Source organism: Stegodyphus dumicola, chromosome 1, assembly GCF_044657685.1.
Source record: "Stegodyphus dumicola isolate Sdum_Otavi_A_Nest chromosome 1, ASM4465768v1".
In the NCBI taxonomy this organism is placed as follows: Eukaryota; Metazoa; Arthropoda; class Arachnida; order Araneae; family Eresidae; genus Stegodyphus; species Stegodyphus dumicola.
This window is the reverse complement of record NC_140768.1, coordinates 109,741,682-109,761,564: the sequence shown is the minus strand read 5'-3', so window position 1 is coordinate 109,761,564 and position 19,883 is coordinate 109,741,682. Positions and strand designations below refer to the sequence as shown.

General features: G+C 34.0%; 1 protein-coding gene across 5 annotated transcripts in view; it reads left to right on the top strand.

The window, feature by feature from the left end:
* LOC118183506 (uncharacterized) overlaps positions 1-19,883 on the top strand; it is a 155,060-nt gene that overhangs the window by 122,670 nt on the left and 12,507 nt on the right. For 2 of the 5 annotated variants that reach the window (XM_085819280.1, XM_085819282.1), the window contains exon 7: positions 19,371-19,553. The exons of 1 other annotated variant lie outside the window; for it this stretch is intronic. In XM_085819280.1, coding sequence (XP_085675406.1) covers positions 19,371-19,553 — 183 coding nt within the window. Of the gene's footprint in view, positions 1-15,225; positions 15,423-19,370; positions 19,554-19,883 lie in introns of those variants that run through there. 2 more of the 5 variants (XM_085819287.1, XM_085819290.1) reach the window with 2 other exon arrangements.

Below are 19,883 nucleotides of genomic sequence, written 5' to 3'. Positions count from 1 at the left end.
TGCTCATATTTCCTTAATATTTTTCTTTAATGGTCCTTAAAAGTACTTAATTTCCGTGTGCAAAAATGTGTACAAACCCTGATTTCAGCGCATGCACTATTCTGATATCCATAGGCTGAATGATGGTACGATTTGGAGGGAAGAATAATACGGATACATTATCTTTCACTAAAACTTTAAGTGAAGTATGAGCTGAACAGTTGTCTACAATCAGGACTATTTTTGAGTCATCAGGTAAACCAACCAAATTCAAATGTTGCCGAGCCTAGGGTATACAATGATTTTCAAACCATTCATTCATTAACGCTTGTGTCATCCATGCTCTTTTATTTGCACACTATATAACTTGGAAAATTGTTACTCCTTTAAATGCTCGAGGTTGTGCATGTTTTCCGTTTATGAAAAGTTTGCACTTGTGCATTCCTGCAGCATTTGCACATGCTAAAATTGTTAGTCTTGTTTTAGAATGTGACACCACTTGGAGCCTTTTCTGTAGAGGTTACAAAGGTATTTCACAGTACATATTACCAGAAAAGACCAGTTTCATCAGGGTTGTAAATTTGTTCTGGAGATAATTTTTCACTAGTAATGAGTTCAATGAATTCATCTGTAAATTGTTCAGCAGCTTCAGTTTCAGCTGAAGTTTTTTCACCTGAAATTTTTAATTGTCTTATACTATAGCGATTTTTAAATTTGGTTAACCAACCTGTCGAATATGTGCACTCAGTGTTTAAGTTCATTTCTTCATGAAATACTTTGGCTTGAGCCATTAGCATTGTACCCATCAATGGCATGCCCTCACTGCAACACTGTTTGATTTAGTCAATCATCACTTTGCCATGATCGTCACTTTTAGCATAACGAACACTTTTCTGTTATTCATTGCTAGTGGGGTGTCGAAATTCACAAAAAATTCAAAAAGTTCTTTTAGTTGACTTTCCAATGCCGTAACTCCTTGCAATAATTTTGAGACGGATATGCCTTTATGCATTTTTTGCAGCAATTCCACTTTTTGTTTAATGGACATCAAAACATGCTTTCGCTTTGTAGATCCTTTGGTAGCTCCAGAATTGGAAACTCTTTTAGACATAATTGAAAGTTCAAGCTTAATTTTATAAAATTGCTATAATAATAACAGTCTGCAAAAAATAATAAGCTGAATCAAATTAGAAGATTTTTTTTTTTTTTTTTTTTTTTTTTTTTTTTTAGGGAAAAGAAATCTTTGTGCACCATAAAGTATCACATGAGACTTACAAATCGTAAGTAAAAAAGGCAAAATTGTAAGTAAATAACATCAATTTTCAATAATACAATGAAATCATACACAAAGGAAAAAAACACACAAAAAAGTAAATACAAAAGTTTAAAAATGTATAAAGAAATCATTTACAATGTTTAAAATAAAAGTCAGCAAAATTGTTGAAAGCTCGGTAGGCCGAAGCTGAAGAAACAAAATCATAACATTTCGGCGGCCAATGAATTCCAATTAATTTTAATCTGCATTTCAATAGATTTCTTGCTTTCTCAAGCAATGGGAAGTTAAAAAGCAGGTGGAAAACACTTTGCTGAATTTTAAGATTGCAATAACACAAATTGGAAGACGTTAGTGTAAACCATTCAAGATAAACATTAAACTTACCATGTCCAGACAAAAATTGCGTAACTTTAAAATTGAGCAACAGATCCTTATTTTTCAGTCTTTCAAAAATAGTTGGGAAGAATGTTTTTGTAACAAATCCCTTATCAGAAGAGATATAATCAGAGATCCACTGCTCAATCATTTTAGCATTGAATGTTTTTTTGAAATAAGTTTTTGGAATATTTACATCAACATTAATATCATTTTTAGTTGCATTCTTAGCAAGCCTATCATTTCTCTCTTTTCCATAATTACCCGAATGACCACAGACAAATGTAAAAAACACTGAAATACCCTTCTTCTCCAGATTTCCAAGAGACTGCTGTATATTAACAATAATATCATTACATAAAGAGGTATTTTTAAGGGACTCTAGGGATGAGAGTAAATCCGTACAGATTAAGTAGCTGAAACCACGTTCATCCTGACTAATTATCCACTTAATTGCAAAATTAATACACAGAAGCTCATAAATATATACATTACATTCACTTTTAATGTGAAATTGGTGGCACTCAATTTCAATATCATCTTCAAAAATAACATAAGCAAAACCAACTTTATCACCAATCCTACTACCATCCGTATATAACACAAGTGAGAATGAATTTACATCAGTGTCCATGCTATCCAGAATCTTACAGAAACAATTAAACAATCAAAATTGTTGTCTTACAGAAACAATCAAAATGAGAACTGGAGCAGTTTCCAAGACTATTCTTGTAATCTGTAAAGATCAGAATAAACAAATCCAGCGGTGGAAATCTGGCAAGAGAGAAAACAGCATTGTGACTAATAGTTTGGTAACCTCTTATAACTTGCAGTAAAATTCATCTTTGAACTCGAAGCAGGCGTTTAGAGTTAATTTTCTTTTTTAGAGACAATCCCCCATACAATGCCTTGTTTATAAATAATTGTGCTAACTTTCAATTTAGCACCAAAACTATTACGTGCAATTCGATTCAGCCCACGCTGAAGTGTCTCACATTTATTAGAAATATAGGAAGTATGCTTTTTTCCAGTTGTCCAACAAAACACCTAAATATTTAATTTCATTCACCCTCTCAATTCACCTCTTCATTTAAAAGCAATCGATATCCTTCATAAGTAGTACTTTTTCTATCAATAAACATGGTCTTGGATTTTGCATTGTTAAAGTTAACTTAAAATCTATTGACCAATGATAAATGAAATCTAAAACATCTTGGGCAAGATGAAAAGCTTTTTGCATTTTGTTTCCTTGAATACAAATCAACAAATCATCTGCAATCTTCACAACTGAAGAGATAAGAAAGTTTCTGTGAGAGATCATTCATAATAATAATCCAAAGCTTGGGAATAGAAACAGAGCCTTGTGGCCATCCTTTCTGAGGTTGACAAACACTTGAGATGCCACCCAGGAAAAGCTCGACCATCCTGTCTTTCAGCAAATCAGAAACAACATTAAACACATTATGAGTTTTTTTTTTTTTTTTTTTTTTTTTTTTCATTTTTTTAAGTAAATTAAGACTAGCAGGCCACCATGCATTATCGAAAGCTCCTTCAATATCAAGAAAAATTAAAATAGTGTACAAACCTCTCATCTTGCCCCTCTGTAGAATGTTGCTAAGACGCAGAAGTGCATCCTCAGCACATTTTTGAGCAATGAAACCATATTGGTCAGCACTAAGAATATTTTCTTTCTGTAGATGTCGAATAATTCTGTTAGTAATTATTTTTTCAAAACATTTACCTAAAGAAGAAAGAAGATATATACACCTAAAGTTATTCACATTTGAAACACTGAAAGCTTATTTCTTGAGTATCACAATAATGAGGGCTTTCTTCCAAGTTAGTGGAAAAGCACCAAGATTCAAACATATGCAGTACAAAGTTCGAAATCCGGATGTCCATTATCCACAATAATCTAAAATCTGGACCTCAAAGCCACCTGCAATATTTTCTCATAGTCTTTACACATGCGCATTTGATTCCCCTCTCTGCACATAATAAAACATCTGGAGAGTCCTGATTCTTAATTTCACTTCGTCACAAAATAAAATACCTTATTATTGAAGAAACAATCATTTTCGTCTAAATTTGTATGATCACTAATTTTGCTCCGTTGCTGCATATCTGCTTGGCATATATCTCAAACTGAAATATTCCACAGATACATCGTGGATCTGGCACCGATCTGGTGAATAATTTTTTATTATACTTTCCTTTCATCACCGCATGTTTATCAAAACATGACAAATTGAGTAATGACTCATGTAGCAATTCCTAAACAATTTTTTATGCTATTAATTGAATAATAAAAGAGTTTGGTAACCTTTTATGTTGACATTACGCTTGGTGATGATTACAGATTTAAGTTAAATGTGCTAAAAAATGTTGATGAGGAAAAATTTACCAAAAATTTCTTTCCCATATGTTAAAAATAGATTTTGTTGATGATACTCATAGACCCAAAGATTACATTTAGAGCTATTTGAATTAAGAATAACTGATTTGTTATTCAAATAAACCCAGAACCAGCGCCAGGACTCATATGGCCGCATCGAATCGCAAAATTAAGGACCTACAGAGACTGCATTAGGCGGTAAGATATCTAGCGCCGCCCTCAATAAGGCTTAAATATATGGTGGGATTTATTTATTCAGAACTCTGATAAGCCTTAAGCATGTGCAATAGACATAAATATATTAATTAGCTAAACTAATACAGTTTAGGCTTAATTGTCTCAATGCGTGATAGAATCAAGATAAATTTTAACGGAGCAACTTGTCGTTAGTCGCCAAGCTAACGATGCATAGCCAAATATGTATAGTGAAGGATAGCTAAATTTGATGATGAGAACCCACTAATTTTAAAGGTTTTCGGATATCGCAAAACAACGGTGTAATTTTTCAATTAACGGATTTTATAAAGAAATGTGGAGAAGTGATAATAAATGAAGATGATGTAAAAGAAGTTTTTATATCATGAATAGCAAAATCTGTAGTATGATTCTAGATCCAGAAAATACCGCTACTGGTAATGAAGAAAGTGACAGAGAAGTTACTGAAAACCAGAAAATTTCGATTGACAAGTTAGTCGGAATTCTCAAAACAGCAGTTACAGAACTTCAACAATGTAACTCAACAAGAGATTATGTCTGTCTACAGAATTAAAGAGAAAGTATTAGCACAAAAAACGAAGCAACTTAAAACAACTTACATTGAGAGAAATGTTTAGTAAGGTAAACAAATAAATATTAAGCTTTTTTTTTATTTTATTTTATTTTGATACCCTTAAGATCATAAATATTTTATTATTTCATAAACATTATTTCATATTTTTAATTTTATAATTTCTACATGCCATCTTACTAGATTTAAAGTGATGATCTATTGTCCGGAATCGGCGAAGTCCCAATGAGTCCGGATTTCAGACTTTGCATTGTATTAAATAATCCATGAAAAACTGCAGAAAAAAGCCAATGAATGTATCTTATGGTTCCATTGGGAATAGAATCCGGGCCAGGAGCCTTGCTAAGCCTTAAATTACGAATCAACCTCGGCCTGTGAAAAAGGAGGATCAATCTGAGACACATAATTACTGCGAGCAGATGAGCGCCACTGAGTATGAAAGTCATTATCAAACCTCACACAAACAGGAGGAAATGATTTATCAAGAATAGCATCAATAGTTTCCTCCAAGGAAGACGTAAAGTTACCGCTTGGAAGCCGAAGGCCCGAGATCTCAATCTTCCTCATAAAATTTTCTTTAACACCGTAAGTGTAAATTTTTTCTCACACATTCTCATCATTGATATCCGAAAGAAACTTCCTCCAAGACTCTAATTTGGCCTCAAGAAGCATTTCATTGTATCCCATATATCACTGCTAGTAGTCCTCTGGAACCTCCGTCTAACAACATTGACTCTCTTTCTCATAATGGGAATTTCCAATGACCACCAAGGTACTTTCCGCATACCAGTCCTTCTAGTAGGCATAGATTTAATACATGACCAAAAAATAACTGAAGTTATAAAATCTACAAGTTAACTAACTACAAGTCTTCTAACTGAAGTTATAAAATCTCCTATATTAACTCCTATATTTTCCATATGCACCGGCTGAATGATAAATGTTATAATTTGATAGAAAGAATAAGACAAGTGTTATCTTCTACTAAAATTTTAAGAGAAGTATGAGCTGAAAAGTTTGTTTTTTAATTTGCACTGCCGCTTTTAAATACCATTCAAACTCAGTTTTTTTTTTTTTTTTTTTTTTAATTTTTATGCACCACTATTTAAAATGACATGAAATATCCCTTTTTTTAATCCTAACACTCTTGAATAATGTTATTTAGTACTTATCTCCATGAACTGTTCTCTCACAAAGATGTCATTTTGAAACTCTTGCTGCACCCTTTCAAGCTTGCGTTTTCAGTAAACCAAAATTGTTTTCCATATTTCCTGGACGCCTTTTCCACAACAAATGCATTTCATACCTCCTATCTACCTACTGCATACCATCGTCAAACTGCTTAATAATTTGTTTATTCGCACTTTGCCACTCAGTGCTCAATTTAATATGCTTTCATGCAACACTAGCATACATTCAAATGATGAATTTCGCCCTTTAAAATACAGTTCAAAACATCATTCCCAGTTTAAATCTGCAGCTCTGATATGTTGCTGCTGTAAGATAAATGAAATGTAAAACTTGTTTATGACCTCTCTGGTGCCTTAATATTGTACTGAACATATGGTTTTAATTTCAAGTGCTACAATTGTCAGAGTAGATCCACTTTTATTTTTTAGTGCAAGGCTTTTCACTTTAAACTTGGTCCCTGGCAGATTTGAAGATGTAAAAAAGTAAATTCTTAATCTTTCTTTGCCAATATTTGGCAGAGCTGCCTTTCTAGAAATAGACTGATAGGTGCAAAATCTTTCAGATGCAGAATCACACGTCACACTAGATGTAGAATTACTTCAAATGAGTTGAGCTGCTAAATTCTGGTAATAAATCAAATCCTTAGAAATTTGTTTACTTAGTTTCAAGGAATAGTGAGCTGTTTTTTTACTTTTTCTTACTACATCTGTTTTTTCTTACTTTGTTTGTGTTCAGCACATTTTTTTGCTTTTCTTGCACATTTGATGAATCACAGAGGCTCTCTAAATGTGACTAAGATTTGAAAATGTTACATTTAATCCATTTTGCCTTACAAAAATAGTTTTATGTGACTTATTCTTAAGCAGTGGCTGCACTTAAATTGGTTGTATAATACTTTGTGTTTCTCTGTAATGCTTAAGTCACAGTCTTTGGAGTGATGAGATTTAGAACAAAATTCACACACATACTTTTCAACTGATCTATTAAGCATCGCTGCTGAAGCTGTGCTCTTTTAACTGGAATGAAGTTTTTATGATAATTGTCAGTATTTCTTTTGATGTTTCTCGGTGATGTTTGTTGGTTCAAATTAGTTAAGGATTTTTCATGCGTTTCTACTTCTTTTTTTAGAAATGTCAATAAATTTGGCATTGTTGACTCTTTGCTGGAAATTTGTTTCTTGCTAAATTATAAAACTAAATCTTGTGGTATACACTTATATGAAATGGGTGGTGACAGATTACTATAAAATTCAAATTTAATATCTAATTTTTTATGCTTCTAATTTGAACTGTTATTTCATCAATTTTCTTAAAGTATATACATCACTCGAACAATGTACCGGGTGGCCATAATTAAACTGACAGTGCTCACAGTGTTCTGTAGCGCGATCTATTTGCGAGAATGACGCCACATTTTGTAGGAAGATTTAACAAGACGGGGGACGAAGGATTCCGCGAAAAAACAAATTAGTTCCAAAAGTCACCACTAGGGAAATATTTGGCGCTGTGTAATAGAAAATAGAGTGTTAACAAATGCAAATCAATACGGAAATTACCTTTTATTTTGCATTCAAATGAGGTTCAATGTGGCTGCCATTGTTGTGGACCACATATTGCATTCTGTGCACAGTATGCACAACAGCAGAAAGTAACATGTCTGTAGGAATCTTCCATACAGTCCGTGATATGTTATCCTTCAACGTAGCCAGGTCCTGGACCACTCCTTGATAGACCTTGGATTTAAGGTAACCGTATAGCCAGAACTCGCACTGGGTAAGATCGGGCAACCGAGGTGGCCATGCAGTTGGAAAGTAGTGGCTAATGACTCTTTCTGTTGTGAATTTCTGTCATAGCATCTGTTGCACCCATACAGCAACGTGTGGAGGGGCTCCATCTTGCATGAAATTGATTTTCCCCAGGCATAGTCTTTGCTGAAGTGCCGGAATGACATAGCTGTTCAACATGTGGCGATATTTCTCTCTGGTAACAGAACAGGTTTCCGGTTCTGTCAGGGTAATGTTCTCATAGAAGAATGGACCTACGATAAATTCCGTTGTGAACCCACATCAAACAATTACCTTTGGTGAATGTAAGGGAATTGCTGTGACTGCATGCGGTGGTTTGTCATCCCAAATTCGGCAGTTCTGGGTATTCACAGTTCCATTCAGGTAAAAGTGGGCCTCATCTCTCCATAAGATTTTCCACGGCTAAGCATCATCCACCTCCATTCTGGCAAGAAAGGTGAGAGCAAAAATCAATCGCTTATCGTAGTTGGGGTACAGTAACTCCTGTACACGGCTGATCTTGTACGGATAGAAGTTGATAATCTTTCGTAAGATTTTCCATACCATACTGTAAGGCATATTCATATTCCGAGCTACTCCACGTGCGCTAGAGGTGGCAGCAATATTGTCTGTTCCTCTATCGACAATCGCCGTGGCAACTGCTTCGATTGTATCCTGTGGTACAGGTTTTCGTCCTCTGCCTGACTGAACCTTCAGAGAACCTGTTTTCTCAAACGTCGCAACCATTGCTTTTAGCCCATTATCTGACACAGGACCGTTACCTTTACGCTTTTTTTTTTTTTTTTTTTTTTTTTTTTTTTTGTGCGTTCTAAAAGCACGAAGAACAACTGACACGTTGCACTGGTTGAGGTAAAAGAATTTGACCAGTAACGCACGCTCGACTAAAGGAGAAATTGCACATAAACTTTCAATCCGATTGATTCGAAACGTAACACATTGCCTTTTAAAACCCAAGCAGCTGGCACTGTGCGAATGGATGTAACGTGAAATTTGAATAAAGAACTTCTTCTTCTGCTCAGCGTACGTGATATTGCAGATCACGAGACTTTATCGGTGTTTATGTAGATTTTACACTTTTTTAAAAGTGTTGCCATATTGCACTTGAACTAAATCAGAAAATGTGCATAACAAAAGGTAATTTTATTCCGTATTAAGTCTTGTTTAATCTTCCTACAAAATGTGGCATCATTCTTGCAAATAGATCACGCTACAGAACACTGTGAGCACTGTCATTTTAATTATGGCCACCCGGTATATGCACAATGTTCCAGGGTAGGAGAACATTCATATGTGCACTAATTAATATTTCTCTCTTTCCAAATCGTATAGTAAAACTTTCTGTGGCTTTTTTATAGTTTTCTCCTCTTAATGATAATTTACTTATAGTTTCTGCAGCTAAATCAGTAGCAATCTTAAAGAAATGAATTTCTTAACATTTTGAAGGATGTTATTTTCATGAATGACCACTTTATACTGAGCCCAAAATTTGCTAAATTTACATAAATCACAATTGAATATTTCTAATGCAAAGTAATTTAATGTTATAATTAGTTTTGATTTCATAAATTTGTGGACTTCTTTTGATTTTAAGTACATTTCAAATGTATTTCGTAACTTTTGATTTACATCTAACAATAACCAGACCAGCGCAAAGCCTAATCGCCGCTGTCGTGCAAATGTCTAGTGAGCACCTTTATGTTTTGACGATATTAAAGAGACATTACTTATGATTAACACTTAAAATGAAGCATTATTAACAGAATAATATGGAAAACAAAAAAAAATCCAAGAGAAGACAAGGATGTTTGTAAATGTATAGTGTCCGTATGGTATGAGGGCATTCAAAATATGTAAGGGAAAGTTCTCTCGAAAGGCTGGTGGTAAGGGAAGCGGGAACGCTCGGACCCGTCACTCCAGGGTACTGTCCATCAAAATTGGAACTGAAACTGAGTTAAATCGCACTGTCACATGTGAGGTGCTGTTGGCAACAACAGGTGTATCTTGCCATGAGAAATTTCGTGGGCTTGGGGGGGCTGACTGTATGTTAGACAAGTGAGCATTAGTCAACAACAACAACAACATGTTATAAAAAATAACACTACAAGCGAAGTTAATATACTAAACGCATTGGATACCAACTATGTTGCTGAACAATATTTATTATCTTAAAATTTAAAAAAAATTAATATACATATCTAATATGTTTGCACTGAATAAATTGCTGTATGCAGTGTAGTTTACGACAAGGTTACAACAGGGCTCGAAAAGTGCTCTTGGGCTGATATCTAGTTATATATAAAAAATTCTTTTCTGCACACTGCTATGTTGTCGACAACGATATAGTGTAAAGTTTCAACTGACAATGCTACATTTCCTCCAAAAATTTGCAAAACTGCAGTTCATGCATAAGATCTATACTTTTTATATCGCTTTGATTTTTATCAGTTATTGCTTTTTGCAGTTTTTAACATAAGTTGAGCTAATGATGTAAATATATGTGAATGAAAATACATGATCCCAATAGGTATGTAAGGGTACAGGGGGCGCCGTAGACGCATTCGACAAATTGCTGAGTCCTTATTTTGTGTCTACTATTGCAATAGTAGTAATTTGTTGCAACATTTATCTTTTTTGTTTTTTTATTTGGTGATTGCTTGCTGTTATGGTTATTCTACATAAAGGTAAATGCAGTTACATATTATGTTAAACTTAGGTTAACTTTTTAATTCAGAAAACCGATGATTTGAGAATAATTACTCGAAAAATGGTTTTTTACATGAATCATTTGTTTATTAAATTAAAAATTATTATCTTTCGAGAAGAAAGGATGACATAGTTATGGAGTAGCACTGAATTTAAAATACACCTATTTGAGATTTGAAGTGAAGTAAAAACATACAAGGTAATCTGAAATCAAAAATTAGCCATTTTCCAATTTTTAGCTATATGGAAAACCGAAGGAAAATGTTTCGTTATTTCATTATGTCTTAAATACATACTTTAAATTTGATTTATTTACTTTAATAAACAAAAGAGTACTACCACCTCCTTGAATTATTCGGTATTGATCTAATAGTTCATATATTTTCCAAACAATGGTTTAAGATTTACTCACTTTTTCATAAGTAAGGTAAAATATTTCAAACAGTGACTTTCCGAGTGTTATTAAGAAGTGTTTTATGCAATAGTTCTTATAATAACTATATTCTACTTTTAGTTTTACTTCCACTTCTTCTGTTTTCATTTTTCCCCATATGTCAGAAGAAAAACAGAAAACTAAGTATCAGAATGTAATGAAGAAAAAGAAAGTGAGAGGAACCCTTAATAAACCAAAACTTTAAAACTACTCAGTTTTTCCAAAACCCAAAGAATACCCAAGCTGACACTACTAGCACTAGTTGTCCATCAACATCTCAGCTACCACTGAATTTAGCAAAAGAACCTAATAATCAGAAAGAGTTAGAAAGTGTTTTCACACGGGAATTACTTTTAACTTCAATGCAGCAGGTCGAAGAAAACATGTGGGGCTACCTCCCCCCCCCACACACACACATTTCTTCGGCGTTTCAAGTTCTCCTCTTTGCACATGCGTAATAAGAATATCATTTCTACGCAACTGCAAAAGAGAACTTTCACCTTCTGATTTTACTAGTTCATGTATGCGTTTTACTCATCGCTGAGATTCCTGTTATTTATTGCCATGTACGTATTTTGATTAATTAAAGAATTAATTTTTCTAAATTGGGTGTCTAGCCATTAATCTAGACCCCAAATTGGTGACTCCATTAAGAAGAGCACGTTTTTAATTGTTCGAACATGTCTGTTATGGATGATACTTTCATTTCAACGCAAGCACCTGAAATCAACAGAATCTCAGTTAAAGTACCGCCGTTTTGGAAAGATAATCCAAGTATTTGGTTTCGCCAGATTGAAAACCAATTCTTTAACAGTGGTAAACTACCAATATCACAAAATACCATATAGTGGTAGGCCACATCGAGACTGACATCTTTAGTCAGTTAGTAAGTGATATAATTGATCCTCCTCCAGTTATTGATGCTTATGACACTTTAAAAAAAAAGATTAATTGAAGTATTTTCTGATTCTGAAGAACATAAATTTTAAAAAATTTTGAGAGACATTGATTTAGGCGACAAACGCCCATCTGTTTTACTCCGACAAATGCAAGAACTGGCTGGACCTCTCGCCGGAACTGAATTACTAAAATCATTGTGGCTTCCTCGCCTTCCAGCCCAGATGCAAGCCATAATGGCCTCTTCTGATATCGAACTTAAAAAATTTGCAGCTATGACTGACAAAATATCTGACATCACAAGTCCTACTCAGCTTCATGCAATGGACGTGAAATCGAAAGTAACTAATTCTAATGATACAAGTGAAGCTTTAGATAATTTACAGAAACAAATATCTGATTTAAATAAAAAAAAGTAGATAAACTTTTTACATTGTATTCTTGTGTGCGATCTGACTCTCATGGTCATTCTAATTCTAGGTCTAGATCCTTGCCCAGGAATAAACAAACAGAAAACACATCCATTTGTTGGTATCACACTAAGTTTGGCGAAAAAGTCGTTAAATGCAAAAAACCTTGCGCTTTTAAAGCGAAAAACTAGACGAAATTAATTGACAGCATGACTAACGTTGAGTCAGATGGCAAGATATCACGGGATACTGTACTCAAAATTACAGTTTTACAACCGTTACATGTGTTTAATGATTTACTTAAAAAACATGATTTTCTCTTTCAAGATGTTTTAAAACAGCCTTTGGATAACAATACTCTTATAATTATGCACGTAATCGAAACTAAAAGTTCTCCAGTCCTGACAAATTGGCTGCTGCAAAAGCAGAATTCACTTATTTAGTGCAAAAAGGCATTTTTAGTCCTTCTAAAAGCTCCTGGAGTAGTCCTCTCCACATGATAAAAAAACCAGATGGGTCTTGGCAGCCTTGCGGGGACTACCGTAAATTAAATTCAATCACTGTTCCAGTTAATTATCCAATTAGACGTCTACATGATTTTACATCTAATTTGAGCAATAAAACTGTTTTTTCAACATTAGACCTCAAGAAGGCATACCACCAGGTACCCATGAATAAAGAGGACATACCAAAAACGGCAATAGTTACTCCTTTCGGATTATTTGAGTTCAACTTCATAACGTTTGGTTTACATAATGCTGCGCAAACCGTGCAAAGATTACTCGATCAAATTCTGTCAGATTTAACTTTCTGTTTCATCTATATAAATGATATTCTGATTGCTTCATCATCCTTTGATGAACATATATTTCATATCGAAGAAGTTTTTAGGAGATTAAAAAGTCATAATTTGACTGTCAACCTTCCTAAATGCACATTTGCTGCAAAACGCGTAAAATTTTTAGGTAACCTTATCGACAAAAATGGAATCATTCCTTTACCAGAAAAAAATTAAAGTTACCCAAGATTTTCCTAAACCCAAAACTGTTAATGAAATCAGACGTTTTTTGGGAATTCTTAATTTCTATAGGAGATTTTTAAATCATGCTGCTAAAGTTCAACTTCCTTTAAATAGTATGCTCGGACGTTGTAAGAAAAATGACAAAACACCTTTAAATTGATCAATATACACTGAAACAGCCTTTGAGTCATGTAAACAGCTTCTGACACAGGCTACAAACTTAGTCCACCCAGACCCAAAAAAGAAAATTGCTCTCATGTGCGACACATCAGACAAAGCCATAGATGCTTGCGTCCAACAACTCAGTACTCAAACATGGGACCCATTAGGATTTTTCACCAGAAAATTGAGCGATACGAAACAAAAGTACAGTACGTACGACCGAGAGCTGTTGGCAATATTTGCCGCTATCAAACTTCAGATATCTGCTTGAAGATACGAACTTTCAAGTATTTACATATCATAAGCCACACACAAAAGCATTTTTCCAAAAGTATGACAAGCTCTCACCTCGACAAATTAATCAACTTAATTTCATCGGCCAGTTCACCAACATGTGAGTGGTGTAGAAAATGGACCAGCCGATGCTCTTTCTCGCATCGAAATGGTTGCTAATGTCATTCCTATTAACTATGAATCTATGTCGAAAGCACAAGAGAGTGACACTGCACTCCAATCCTTTTTAGACAAAGAAAATCCAGTTCTGCAATTAAAGAAGTTAAAAATGCCTGAGAGTTCTATAGAACGATATTGCGACATTTCACATGGTAAAATCCGTCCTTTTGTTCCAGACAGTCATAGAAAACTTGTCTTTTCAGCTGTGCATAACCTTTCCCATCCTGGACATAAAGTAACATTGAAGTTAATTAGTGACCGATTTGTGTGGCTCGGAATGACAAAGGATGTCACAAACTTCGCTAAAACTTGCCTACAATGTCAAAAGGCGAAAGTGTCTTGTCATGTACACTCTCCTTTAACTACTTTTATAGTTCCAGATGAACGTTTTTCTCATATCAGTATAGATTTGATTGGACCTCTTCCATCATCTCAAGGAATGTCTTACTGCATCGATAGGCATACTCGCTGGCATGAAGCGTATCCATTGAAAGATACATGGGCAGAGACCGTCGCCACTGCTCTTTATGCTGACTGGATCTCAAGATTCGGTGTGCCTGCTCCGATCACCACTTATCGTGGTAGTCAATTTCGCAGTGAACTAGCCAAGAACTTCGTTATTCGCCTTTCTCACACTACTGCGTATCACCCACAAGCCAACGGTATCATTGAAAGGTGGCACAGATCCCTCAAACAATCCATAATGTGTCACACATCTGTACACTGGACTATCGCATTGCCTTCAGTTCTTTTGGGACTTCGGACTGCTTTCAAAGAGGAACTTAACTGCTCTCCAGCCAAACTGGTGTATGGCTAAACTTTGCGTCTTCCAGGATTTGTATCTTTATGCCTCCTGACAGCAACATTCCGAGGAGTGACTTCCTAAAAAAATTGAATGATAATTTAGAACATCTTCGCCCGACTGCTACTACCAATCACTCTAAAAAACAGATCTTTGTATATAAACACTTAGATAAATGTTCTCATGTTTTTCTACGTGTGCATACGGTAAAACCCTCCTTGCATACACCTTACACGGGTTCATACAAAGTACTTCGACGTGGTGATAAAACTTTTACCATATCTAAACAAGGATATGATATCACTGTGTCTATCGACAGAGTAAAACCTGCTTATTTAGTCCCAGATGATGTATCTGAACCTCCTAGTTTAACTAATGTGGATAAGGCCTCAATCACAGCAACCAACTCATCCAGTGAACGAACAGCCACCTGAAAAAAGTGCTCTTGCAAAAGCAAATTATCAAACTCGTTCAGGACGTCGTGTCCACTTACCCAAACGATTTGTGGAAGACTAATTTTTTCCCTTTCTTTTTCAGAATTTGAGCGGATTTTCTTTTTCCAGGAAGGAAGATGGTATGGGGCTACCTTCCTCCCCCCCTCCATTTCTTCGGCGGTTCTAGTTCACCTCTTCATGCATGCGCAATAAGAATATCATCTCTGCGTGACTGCAAAAGAGAATTTTCGCCTTCTGATTTTACTAGTTCATGTATGAGTTTTACTCATCGCTGAGATTCCTGTTATTTATTGCCATGTACGTATTTTGATTAATTAAAGAATTTATTTTTCTAAATTGGGTGTCTAGCCATTAATCAAGACCCCAAAAACAGAAGAAATACTATTGAAATCTACACGAGTTTCAGTTTTCCAAAAAAACAAAAAATGGATGCAAATTTCTTTAGATGTACTTTTGTCGAATCTTGCCAAACAATGAAAGAGTTAACCCAATTTCTTAGAACAATTAGAAAAGAATAAACCTGTTAATTTGGAATTTTACATTTTATTAAAAAAAAAAAAGACTGAGCATTGACACGATGTTATTGAAAAAATCATCTATGCCATTCAGTTTTTAGCCAAACAAAACTTAGCCTTTCATAATTACAGTAACAAATTATTCGAAAGAAATAATTTTTTAAAGTGTATAGAAATGATCCCAAAATTTGACCTATCATGCCTGTATATATTAATAAAATTTAAACTAAAAAAAATACTTCATTATCTTAAAGATAAAATTCAAAATAAAGCAATTAGCTTATTAGGGGATAATAAAAAGCAAAATATTTTAAATAAGGTCAAACAGGCAAAGCATTTTTCTATTTTACTTGATTGTACCCCTTGTGTCAACCATTAAGAGCAGCAATTTGTATGAGGTATCTTAATTTAGAAAATATGGACATGAGTATTGAAGAAAAATTTTTAGTATTTTCTATTATAACAGATACGAACAACATTCTTATTGAAGACAAAAGAGGAAAATGGTTTAGATATTAGTAATTTATGCGACCAAGAATACGACAATGGTTCAGACATGAGCTTAGCAGTTTTCGAGTAGTTATACTCAAATCATTGCTTCTGCGATTTCAAAAGTTAACCTAAGTTTAGCATAATATGTAACTGCACTTAACCTTTTTTTATGTAGAAAAACAATAACAACAAGCAATCACGAAAAAGATAAATATTGCACAAATTACTATGTTTGCAAATAAAAACCTCAAGCAGTTTAAAGGCTCCCTGAATTCTCCAACTACATTGATGGCAGTGTTTCACCCGAACAATCATAAATATTTGACAACAACCAACAGACAAGACAGTACCATACGGAAAATGCCGAGCCTGAAAGAACCATCGCCAGCGATGACTTCAGTTCCTGTAGAGACTGAATTTAAACACCTGTGGCCGAGACTGCCTAAGTACAGATCCTAATCAGTATACTAAAAAAATAAATACTAATCAAAGTATAAAAAAGTATACTAAAAAATAAATACTAATCAGTATTTTCCGAGGTTTTACCTGAGTTGACTCCTGGAAGGGCGTTCAAATAAGACAAGAATTTTCTTGTTGAGACAGACATCGAGATGAACTGTTTGTTTTAATGATTGCCTGGTGCCTTTTCGACTCAGCGCCACATGACCTTGCACCTATTGTCGGCACAGGCCTGATGATAGCTTTACTATAATTTAAGTAAAGCTCTAATTCTGTTTCTAATTCCTGCCCAGTGCTTTGTGCATTAATAATTTCAGCATATTTTAATAAATTAACTTCTCTCTTGATTAACACCACAAGCAATTCTTGCAACAGTTCTAGCTTTAGATTTTGTAACTCTTCTTTAATTTTCTTAATTTTGTGACAGTGGTTCAAACAGAACCTCTAATTTTCCGACTGTTTCTTCATGACTCATTTTAATTTCCAAAGATAAATAGCATGTAAGTAGAAATTGTATCACTCACCTTGTTTCAAGTTGACTTTTTTACAAAATTAACCCATGGTATTTTATCAAAATAGCGATCGATGCTTTAACAGCTACATTCATAAACTTTTGTTTTCAGTCAAATGTGCCAAAACATTTGAAAATTTGACCATCACTCATCATCGGTGGTTCTTGTCGAATTCATATAAATACTACACTTTATTTCATTCTAATACTTTAGGAATCTGTTTACAATGAATATTTACAATATATTCACAGAATGGTTGGGGTTTACATTAATACTTCAACTCTTTCTCACTATACCTCTTTACTCTCCCACAAAACTGAAATTTTTGAATTATACATGAGCAGCACCACACTCTCTACAATTTTTACCACAGATGCCAAGGAACTGACAGATCACATAACACTGCTTGACCACTTGTCAAAAAATATCAGGAACAAAGCACTTTGTCAACCAGTGATTTCAATAGTTTCATTTGAATTCTGCTTCTGTTCTCTGCCATCAAACAGCCTAGTCTCTTGAAAATTAGTTATAATTTTGTTTTTCAAATCATTCTTCAACTAAGGTATTTTTTGCAAGCTGTTCAAATGTTAATATAATCTTTGTTACTTGAGTGGTAAAGCTCAATATTTCTTCTAAAGGCATTGTGAAGAATGATTTTATGTTGTTACTGATATTTTGCATAATATCCTTTTTACATGGCATTAATAACTCCATTTAATGTGATCAGAATGTGAACCATTGTTTTTTTATTTCTTTTTCCCATTGTCCATGTAACATGATATACCAAGTTTCAACAAAGTATCAGAATGAGCTGTATAGCTCTGACTAGTGTCACTTAATTATAACCAACTTTGCCCTCCCTCCTTTTTTGACTTCTTAGTGTGATTCATTTCATACTTATTTTATCACATGGTTCCTCTCACACCCTCAATTATACTTTCTATTTCTTTTTTTTCCCCTCTTTCTTTTCTTTTTCTTCTATTTTCTTCTTTCTCAATTTTTCTTTCTTTCCTCAATTATACTTTTTCTTACTTTTCATGATTGTAGAATTTAACGTTTGACTCAGTGCATATACTCATTAGTTTCGTTAGTAAAATGTATTTAAACAAAAAATTTTATTGTTTTGTTTCAGTATATATATATACAGTCAAAAGTCGTTAATTCGGACACCCATAATCCAGAATGATCTATAATCCGGACCTCAAAGCTACAAACTTTCTGCGCATGTGTCGCGTTGACGCATGCGCATAGGCATTTACGTGCGCGCATAAGACCTTTACGGCTGCGAATATGCTTGTGTGCATGCTCATAAAACGTGTACGCATGCGCGTTTAATGTATAACGGACGGTGTAAGCTAAGCTAAAATTATCTAATTCAGTTAATGTTGCAGATTGCGTTGTTCCTTAATCTTCGAATTGGATCCGGCTTATTATTTTTTATAGAAAGTTAGAGCAATTTTATAAAAGTAAGCTTAAACTTTCGATTATATCAAATAAAATTTCCGATATATATTTTTTAATATGTAAAAGATCTAAAGCGAAAGTATGTTTCGAAATCCGAAATCTGTTTATAAATTTCACGCTGCTCGGCAGGGGGAACACCGCGGCACACAGTGAATTGGAAGTTGATCCGTCAGCACTATCCTTATCTTCAGGGCAGATGATTTTATTTTATTTGGCTTATAATTCCTTACCAAATGTAGTATTTCATCTCGATGTGCTCCGTCTTTGATATGATTTAAAACAAGTTCCTCGTCATTTTAATTCACTTCCGATAGTGAAGAAAGTGACAGAGGTTATTGAAAACGAAAAAATTTCGATTGACAAATTAGTTGGTATTCTCGACACAGCAATTATAGGACTTGAACAGCGAAACTGAACAAGAAATTATGTCTGTTTATAGAATTAAAGAGAAAGTATTAGCACAAAAAAAACGAAGCAACTTAAACAACTTACATTGAAAGAAATGTTTAATAAAGTAAACAAATAAATATTAAGCTTTTTCTTTTTGTAAATTTTGATACCCTTTAGATCATAATTGTTCTTTATTTCATAAATTACGGTTTCATATTTTTAATTTTGTAATTTCTGCATGCCCTCTTACCAGATTTAAACTGATGATCTATAATCCGGAATCGCCGAAGTCCCGACGAGTCCGTATTAACGACTTTTGACTGTATATACTTTCGTAGCTTTTTTAAAATGCAGACAACATATTGAAATTAATATTAAATTCTTCCCCCCCCCAGGGTAAGTGAGCATAGGTTTGGACAAGGCTTAGGATATGTAGATAATAAGAACAATAATCCCCAAATGAAAGATTTTAAATCTAGAGTTGCCTCTGTGTTAAAGGATTACAGTATGTCAAGCACAACAAGTGACCTTATATTTTCCTCAAGATTCACCAAAGAAGAAAGAGCAGAAATTCACAAGTAATAATAATTCTTTTGGATTATTTTAAAATTGTAATTACGCTTATTTTAAGAACCATGTAATTAATCATATATGTCTGAGTCTTTCAACAAATCCTGAGATAAAAAGGCTTACAGCTAAGGTAAGTTTTTTTAACCAATGGTAAAAATAATTTGAAATCATAGGCTCATTTGAAATTGTTTTTCGATAATTTTTGTTCGAGACGATGACAGTTATTTTTCAATCGAAATACTCAGTATTATTATGATGTGGTTCTAATTACATTTTATAATGAAATATGAAAAATTTAATCTCTTTTTTTATTTTACTTCTTATACATAACTCCTAAA